General features: G+C 45.0%; 1 protein-coding gene across 1 annotated transcript in view; it reads left to right on the top strand.

The window, feature by feature from the left end:
• Positions 1-10,000, top strand: part of LOC143033881 (uncharacterized) — a 512,083-nt gene that overhangs the window by 56,814 nt on the left and 445,269 nt on the right. The window contains exon 2 of the mRNA XM_076199492.1: positions 6,177-6,253. Coding sequence (XP_076055607.1) covers positions 6,177-6,253 — 77 coding nt within the window. The remainder of the gene's footprint in view (positions 1-6,176; positions 6,254-10,000) is intronic.

Genomic DNA, 10,000 nt, shown 5'->3' on the forward strand with positions numbered 1-10,000 from the left:
TATTCAGTTCGGTCTGTTCTGGCGATGTGCCCACGCCGCCATCCCATGAGTAGTCAACCGCGCTTGGTAACCAACCACAGGCCCCTGTGTGGCTTTTAGTGTTTCAGCTTGTTGTGTTTTCAATTACACAATGGAATTTACCAAAAGATTCTTTTTGTTCAGTATTTTGGTTCAGTATTGCGTCATCATATATGTATGCAAATGTATGTATATGTATATATATATATATATATATATATATATATATATATATATATATATATATATATATATATATATATATATATATATATATGTATATATACCAAAGGCTTTTTTTCCTCTCTCATGGGAGGTAGCCAAAAAACTATACCCTCCCATTCCATCCCTAATACAGTCCACTCCTTTCCACCCTCTACCCTCCCTCTCATCTTGGCACCTCCTGGATGACGGGTCATCCCTGCAATATGTCCATTGCCCTGGGTCAGAAGCAGTGTCGCAAGACACAACACATCCACAGCACGGCCACTTCATTAAATCGGTGACCCCCCCCCTCTCCGTCCCCCTATGCATCACATCATCCATATACAACCATTCTCCACTCACCCCTGTCTTCTGTCCTCTCCCGTCCTTCCTCAACAGACATTCCCCTCTTCCCCAAAGCCCCTTTCACCCCATCCATCCATCTTATCCTAGGTCGCCCCCTCATGTTCACTCCCTCCACATCTGCCTTCCATACTTCCTAGTCTTTCTTCACTCATTCTTTCCATGTGTTCAAACCATCCCAACGCTCTTTCATCCACCCTATCTCCCAACTCCCTTACCACCCCCGTTCTCCTCCTCACCTCCCCATTTCTCACTCTATCCAGCCTAGTAACCCCTATCATACTTCTCAGATACCTCATCTCAAACACATTCAAACTCCTTTCCTCTTCCTCTCTTATGTTCCATGTTTCTGCCCCATACAGTGCTGCCGGTACTATCACTCCTTTATACAATCTCCTCTTAGCATCCATTCTCAAATGTGATGTGCTGACCTAGGTGTAGGAAAGTCCCTAACTGCTTTGATTTTATCATCTGTATGTGAATATAATGTTTGTCTACAACATGACCTATGAATTGGATACTAGACTTAAAAAAGAACACTTGGACAAACTGAATTTCAATTCAGCATCAGCAAAACTTTGCAAAACCATGGACAACTTATTGAAGTGGTTTTCCATATCCTTGGAGACTAAGATTAACTCGTCCAGGTAAACAAAAAACCTGTTCCCCACTAGGCCATGAAAGCTTGACTTAATCAAACGCTGGCATGTCAAGGGAGCATTCTGTAACCACATGGGACAACGGAGCCATTCATAATGTCCTGCTGGAGTCGAGAAAGCCGTGATCTTACGAGACTTCTCCAAGGGAATCTGCCAAAAGCCCGCCTTTAAGTCCAAGGTGGTGAACACCGTATTACCTGTTCCAATGGACTGGAGAAAATCACTTAACACAGGCAAAGGGTAATGGTCTGGAATAGTGACCTCATTGACTCGCCTGTAATCAATAACAGGATGAAAAGTTCAATCTTTCTTGGGCACCAGGAGGAGCGGCGAGTTCCACTCTGAGTGAGACTCTTGGGCAACGCCTTCACGTAACAAGTCGTCAATCAAGGATTGTACTACAAGCCGACGAGAGTGAGGCAACCTGTAAGACGGCACGTAAACAGGTCGAAGACCTGGCTGAAGACCAATGCTATGAACAACACGATCCGTAACTCCTAATGGATCACCAGGTAAAGCCAAAGCTTGACGATGGATCACTAACAGGTCAGTGAGGCGAGGCGTCACCTCTGGAAAGTTAGTCTCACCTACAAACGTTGCATACTGAGAGGCCAAGTGAGCTGTGTCACTTGTAGAGACCGTATCACCGAAGCTGCTGTGATAAGAGGCGAATCCTGGACAGTGTCAACGTCAACTACTCCAAAGGAACCTAAACGACTGCAGGAGAGAGGGTGATAGGAGTACCAGTGACGTTGGTTACCTTAGCTATGGTAACGTGATCCTCACGAATAGTGGAGCGAGTTCCTTCCAATGCTAGATGACGAACACAGAGTCAGGCTGACACAAGACATCAGAACCAATATGAGCACATACAATACGCACCGGGACTCGTACTAAATTTGAAGGTCCAATATAATGCTTGCATACAACAACAGCGGCACAAGAAAGAATAAGAGAACCAAAACTGTTAGAACCCTTTGAAAACAGCTGTATGGTCTCATCATGTACAAAAGGGGAGCTACATATGGAAACTGGCCTATCCGTTGCAGAAATAACAGAATTATAAAAACTCGCTACACTAGGAAATGTATCTATGCCAAGAGCTGTACGAGCGTCAATGCCCAAGAGGCAATCACGCATGAGAGTAATTCCAGAAACAACAACAAAGGTAACATGGAAAACAATAGCATGAGAGGAAAATATTAAGGGAATGCGAAAAGACCCAAGAATAGGCAAGGGAGAACCTTGTACAGAATGCAACCTTTTGCAAAAATGAGGTAAAGGGAGATTGTACAAATCCCTAAGAGCATAATAACCCCTTCTATCTATAAGACTACATTCTGCACTAGTATCTACTGTGACTGAGATAGGTGTGTTCTCCGTAAGAAATTGGAAAGTGAGTGATTGAGAAGACTCGGAAGCCACCAAAGGGATGATCTGAGACCAGCTATTACTGGTTAATCCCTTGGTTTGTGATATGGGCGCTGGTGAAAATGGGGCTGAGTTTGCCTAAGTGGACGAGAGGTCTCTGTCTTAAGTTTCAGAATCTTTGAACACTGATCAGTCGAATGTTTACATTGACCATGGATATGACAGTAGCTAAGTTTATCCTGAAGTGTTACTCCAGAGAGGTCATGTGTCACGTTGGAATGTCCTCTTTGTGTAGTTGCGGGAGACGGCGATCCCGCTTGTTCAAGAAGAGGAACGAGTTAGTAGGGCGTTTTCGCCTGTCTCATTATGTGTGGTGTGTGTATTCACTTGGTCTTTGGATCACGTGTTGGACTCGTGATCGACAGCTATTTCCCTCCCGGAAGAGAGCTCAGAGCTCGTAGGTCCGATCTATGGGTAATGCTATGACCTTACACACACACACACACACCTAACTCCCCGCCCACGAGAGTCAGAGTAACGACCCGAAGCGCAGCGGTACCGAAATAATTTCGGCCCTGAGCAGGATTCGAACCAAGTACTACGGGCACCACCATGCTAGCAGTTCAGCGCTCTACCAACTGCGCCACTGTGTGTGTGTGTGTGTGTGTGTGTGTGTGTGTGTGTGTGTGTGTGTGTGTGTGTGTGTATGTGTGTGTGTGTAATATTGCTATATGAATGAATCTTGTAACTAAGTTTGATGTCGATTGCTTTGTGAGACGGTGGATTGTGGAAGTATTCCATTCCATCGTAGAATCACCCTTACATAGGAATTAGGGTATGGCCAGGGAACTGGTTCTGTCCATTCTTGAGTTCACTGAACGTCTTAAATTATTTCTGAAATAAAAATAATGTTATCAGCAACCGTTAGCTGATTAAAATATTCTTCAATTATGTTCAAGTCTTACTCTTTCCCGTTCTCTGAAAATCCCTTGGAGGTAAACTGGAAATAATTTGGGTGAAAATCTATTGGCTTGCTGTATTACTTTCTCTTCTTGATTTTTTTTTTTTTTTTTTGTCTATGAAGTCGAACTATAGCAGCACATTTGGCGAATATTTCTTGTAGAAATTTTACGATGTGTTCAATCGTACCCTGTTTGTGTACAGAGATTAGATTTGCCTGTCCTAATTACAATCTATGTTACTCTTTCTGATATGTATTTCACTGTGTTACCAGCAATCTATCGATTAATCAAGAATCCTAATTTACTCAATCTCTAAAATAGAAATGACTGTCTTATAACTGCACGAAATTCTCATCCTTAGAATTTCGCTTATTCCTATGATATCGCAGCTGACGTTCTCCATTTTCCTTTTTTCTTTTTTCAAACTCTATTTTGTGCTCGCCTGCGGGGGTTTCACGTTGTACCTGTAGACTCTCACAAGTTGTTTAGTGTCCAAGACTTCTATTATGTCTTGACAGTATTTACTCACTTGCGTTGGCATACTGCCCGCAAACACATGGGACAATGTGGTTTGGAAAAGCACAATCATATGAGGACAAAGTCTTTAATGGTACAAGTAAACTGCAATAGAACCAACCAAGGAGAAGAAGAACAAGAAGAAAAGGAGGCTATCTAGCTCAGCTACTCCCAATGAATACACAAGGGATGTCGTTCCCCCTCTTTTCATCACATACTGTCCTTCCTTTCCAACTTTAAACACTATAGTCAGACCGTTGCCCTCTCCCTGAGTTACTTAACTCTTTCCTAGTAAGAAAGAAGAAAAAAAGTGTATATATATATATATATATATATATATATATATATATATATGTATATATATATATATATACAATGATAATAGTAATTAATAATTAGTACAACGTTTCACTCATTAGGTTCTCACATGGTTGTTTTTCTGACTTGCCCGTCGCAGATAACTTCCTCTTTCACAGTTAGCTTTGTTCGACCTCTGGGTGTCGAATATCCAACAGGATCATCCGTGACAGCATCAGATGTACAGTACATGGTTAGTTAACAGGTTATGGCAGTACAATTTCACCACTTCACGGTTTCAGGTGGAATGCATGTCTTGTGACACCTTGTTGAATATATTCTGTAGAGCACTGTATATCTACAGGGTGCTAAGTGGTTCACGTCGCCATTGTGTTTGCCATCAAGAACGTGCTACTAAGCAATGGGTCCCGCGACAATGTGTGTGTGTGTGTGTGTGTGTGTGTGTGTGTGTGTGTGTGTGTGTGTGTGTGTGTGTGTGTGTGTGTGTGTGTGTGTGTGTGTGTGTGTGTGTGTGTGTGTGCGCGTGTGTGTGTACATGCGTGTGTGTGCACGTGCTTGTGTGTGTGCGAGAGAGAGAGAGAGAGAGAGAGAGAGAGAGAGAGAGAGAGAGAGAGAGAGAGAGAGAGAGAGAGAGAGAGAGAGAGAGAGAGAGAGATTAGTGGGGCAAGCACCTTCCTCACTTATTGCCCACAACCCAAGTTCCCATGAAATGTTGGAATTATGCAATTACTCATTAATGTACCACTATTTTCATCCTTTAGTTAGTTATTTCCGATTCTTTTCCAATATATACAGTTTTATGAGGTGCTTCCTGGTGAGGGCAGTGCGTTTTTGCTCCTTTGTCCTTTACGTGTGCGTGCAAGTGAAATATTCCTGTTTGTTGCATGATTTCTTTTGGTTTGCTGTTTTGCGTTTCTCTTGTTGCATGAGGTCCCGCTGCTAGGACGTTGTTCTCTGTCGTTTGTGGTTTGCACAGTGGTGGTCCTGTGCCTCTTCCTCCTCCTCCTCCTCCTCCTCCTCCTCCTCCTCCTCCTCCTCCTCGCTTTCCTCCTCCTTCTCCTCCTCCTCCTCCTCCTCCTCCTTCTCCTCCTCCTCCTCCTCCTCCTCCTCCTCCTCCTCCTCCTCCTCCTCCTCCTCCTCCTCCTCCTCCTCCTCCTCCTCCTCCTCCTTCTCCTCCTCCTCCTCGCTTTCCTCCTCCTCCTCCTCCACACAGGTTGCACTAGTTAACTCGAGCATTCTGTTTCGACTTTCCTCAAAATTACCGTTACCACTATGTTATTATTGTGGTTATTATAATTATTACTATTATTACTATCAGCATCATTCTTATCATCATCATCATCATCATCATCATCATCATCATCATCATCATCATCATCATCATCATCATCATCATCATCATCATCATCATCATCATCATCATCATCATCATCATCATCATCATCATCATCATCATCATCAACATCATCATCATCATCATCATCATCATCATCATCATCATCATCATCATCATCATCATCATCATCATCATCATTTTTATTGTTATTATTATTATTGTTATTTGTACAATTAGCATCATTATTATCATTATTGTTATTAACATCTTTTGCACCTGCCGTCATTTATTTCATTCTGGCTGTCGCCGATCTGTTCTACGCATCTCGATGGTATTACTCCCTTGCCAAGGACCTCATTACCATCATCATCATCACCAACATTGCTGTTGCGATGAAATGCTCATGTGTTTCTTTTGTATTTGTTGCAGTGAGGAACGTCAACACACGACCTGGCTGCACCCTGTGAATTCCCAGCCGGTACTGACTGGACACTCCACACTATCCGGTACGTTTGGTACTCCAATACTCCCGTAACTCGTAGTAGGTACTTTCCTGAAGAGGGCTACAGTTGATAGCCGAAATATAGGAATTTTCTTTATTCGAAGTTTATTTTCCCCGACTGTGGGTTTCCTGTGTGTACCATTCTCTGCTGTAGTGTTAATTGTACTCAAAGTAACAAAGTAACGTTGATTGTGCCGTGGTTGAAGAAAGCAGATTTTTGTTTTTACCCGTGCGGGCGAACAGCGCCGCATAAGCGTGCTCGAGCTGCCTCCTGAGACACGCTCGCTTCTCCTGCGCATGTCTACTCATGTTTATAAATTTATTGTTTAATTCACGAACCCAAACCTTGTTTTTGTTGTATTGTTGCAATTAGTAGTAATGGTGTATGTCGATCAATCAATGTTCGTAGTATTGATAGATGTCATGCAGTCTTGCTAACTAAACTGCAGCCCCCCCCCCCCAGTAGCCAGCAGTGGTCCTAGGACCCTTCTCGTAGATCTTTATGGGAAGAAACAATAGATAAACTGTCTTTATTGCATTGGCGTGGGCGGGGCCAATAGGTCTCTGCTCGTGATATTTTTTGGTAGAAATAACTTCGTCAACCATGTAGTCAATGAATGGAATACATTTCCTGCAGAAGGAGTGCAATGTAGTATAGTTCGAAGATTTAATACTTAGATAAACACCTAAGCAAAATGCTGTAATGCTTGCCAATTGTTTGGTCCGCTTGTTTATTAATGTTTTCGTTCAACCATCTTTTCCTGGCATCCGACCTACTTATGGACCAAAAGGTCTCCTGTCGGTATGCTCCTCCTTTGTAATACTTTATAATACATTAAATGTCGAAGAGAAGGAAATAAGCAAGAAATGGCGTCAACAAAGTCGTTACTTGGTAACGATTCAGTGAGCTCTGAAACAATTGGTTGTCACGAGAGGAAATTAGATAACTTTATGAATAAGGATGACAGCTGGTAAAGGACTGTCTAGTGTATGCCTTATGGTCTCAAGCAGCCTTCTCCATCCTTACGTTCTTGTGTTCTTATGAAACATATTCTCGCTGTCCATCTTCGAAAGTCGACACCATTTTCAAAGTGCAATCCTGAGGGACTGGTATTTGGTCGCCAGGCCAGGCCACAGATTTCTATGAACTCCTGATTACTTGTCTCCCATCTTTTCGCTCAAGGAAAACTAGTACGAGGAGGAAAAATAGTTCCCTTTATGACAGTGTCACACTATGCGGCAGCGCCGGATGCCCCCAGGAGATGGGAAAGCTCGTTTAGCTTAATAAAATCACCTGACGATAGGCGAACTTTATGTAACGACCACCGTCTCCCCCTGGGTAAAACACTATCATAACCTTTCGAGTCTAATAACTCCTAAGGGAGACTTGGCTACAACAGCCAACAACAAGCCGCAACGGCGGCGCGCCGGACAGTGTGACACGGGCGAAAAAAGCGGAATGAAATTACTCGAAGGGGATAGATTGGGAATATTTTTCCTGGTTAGCAATTAGGCGTTTCTTTTACTTTGAACTTTATTAAATTGTTACAATATATTTTTAGTTGGTTTTAAAGATGAACCTTGATGGATTTTTTTTTTTTTTTTTTTTTCAAACTTTGGGGCGTTTTGAGACCGTTATGGTCTTCTGGAGGAAGAGAGGAAAGAATGGGGGAGAGGGAGGGAGGATTGTGAGGAAGGTAGAAGATAAAGACTCGCTGCTTCCATTAAACAGCGCCCTCTGGATTGCGTCAATACCGTAACTTTCTGTGGACGGTGAGTAGGACATGTTGACCCAAGTACATGTACTGATACATGTGCTCTCCCTCGGTGAAGAGAGGACTACCCTCGGCTGAATGAAATCGTCTAGCGACAACTTAAGTGAAAATAAAGTGAAATGTTTGTTGATGACAGTATTAAGGGTAATAATTGTAGTATGTGAATGTTTTGGGTTTTGTCGATATTTTGAAATGTGAGAGGTTCAAAAGGGGTCATTATTGTAGTAGAAGGATTAAATTCCTTGATATAGTAGTTACTTTGAATCTCATTTGTGTTAATGGTTGTCATCACCATTGCCATTACCTATGGCACCACTGCCACCACCACCATCACCATTACCACCATCATTTCTAACACCATCATCTCTACCACCATCATCTCCACCTCCACCATCTCCACCCTCCACCATCTCCATCACCATCACCACCACCGTCACCACCACTAGATGTCACCAAACCACCATCCCTGCAAACAACTTCATCACCTTTCACAACAATTACAATTACCACAACTTTCATTACAACGGCCACGCCGTCTTCACTAATGCCGCCATCACCACCGGAATCGTCATTCTGTTTCATCACACCAAGCATTACATGATGTTTACTCTATTCTTTGTGTAATTTATAATAGAAATTTATGTCACACACACACAGACACACACACACACACACACACACACACACACACACACACACACACACACACACACACACACACACACACACACACACACACACAGAGGCTGTCCGAGCATGAAGGACAAAGGTGATGGCTTTTTGACCTTAGCTGATGACCTTTTGGCGTAAGAATATACTACGATACCACCACCACCACCCTCTCAGCTGAATAAAATCGGCTGGCGGCGCGACCAGAAGAAAACAAGTCCGGGGGTTCCTCGGAGTGGAAGGCTGCCTTCGTCTCCTCCTCCTCGTGTGAATTAAATCGTCTAACGACAACCAGAACAAACCAGTGGCGGCGGCGTCACCCCCCCCCCCCACAGGGTTAGGGAGAAGCGGACTGGGACCACACAACGGTTGTGGTCATAACCTAATGGGAGATTGCTTGAGCTGCTCCGGGTTCCGCAAACTCCTCCCTCCTCCCCTCCTCCCCTCCTCCCCTCCTCCCCTCCTCCCCTCCTCCCCTCCTCCCCTCCTACCCTCCTCCCCTCCTTCCCTCCTCCCTCCTTCCCTCCTCCCTCTTCCCTCTTTTCCTCCTCCCTCCTCCCTCTTCCCTCCTCCCTCCTTCCTCTTCCCTCCTCCCTCTTCGCTCTTCCCTCCTCTTTCCTCCCTCCTTTCTCCCTCCTTCCTCCTTCCCTCCTCTTTCCTTCCTCCTTCCTCCTCTCTCCTCTTTCCTCCCTCCTTCCTCCTTCCTCCTTCCCTCCTCCCTCCTCCCTCTTCCCTCCTCCCTCTTCCCTCCTCCCTCCTCCCTCCTCCCTCTTCCCTCCTCCCTCCTCCCTCTTCCCTCCTCCCTCTTCCCTCCTCCCTCTTCCCTCCTCCCTCCTCCCTCTTTCCTCTTCCCTCCTCCCTCTTTCCTCTTCCCTCCTCCCTCCTCCCTCCTCTTTCCTCCATCTTTCCTCTGCCCTACTCCCTCTTTCCTCTTCCCTCCTCACTTCTATTTCTTCCCTTTACCCCCCTCCGTCCTCCGTCCTCCTTCCTCCCCTTCCCTCCTCCCTCCCTCTTTCCTTTTCCTATCTTACTCCTATTTCTTCCCTCTTCCCTCCTCCGTTCTCCTTCCTCCCCTCCTCCTTCTCCCTCCTCCCCCACCCTCCTCCTCCACTCCCCTCTCTCCTCCTCCCTTCCCTCGTCCCTCCTTCCTCCTCTCTCTCCTCTTTCTTTTCTCCTCCCTCCTCCCTCCTACCTCCTCTCTCCTCTCTCCTCCCCCTCCCCTCCCCTCCTCCCCCCTCCCCTCCCCCTCCCCTCCCCTCCCCTCCCCTCCTCCCCCCTCCCCTCCCTCCCATCCCACCTCTTCCCTC

The sequence above is a fragment of the Oratosquilla oratoria genome, chromosome 16 (genome assembly GCF_046742065.1).
Source record: "Oratosquilla oratoria isolate Oo_2021 chromosome 16, ASM4674206v1, whole genome shotgun sequence".
NCBI classification, from domain to species: Eukaryota; Metazoa; Arthropoda; class Malacostraca; order Stomatopoda; family Squillidae; genus Oratosquilla; species Oratosquilla oratoria.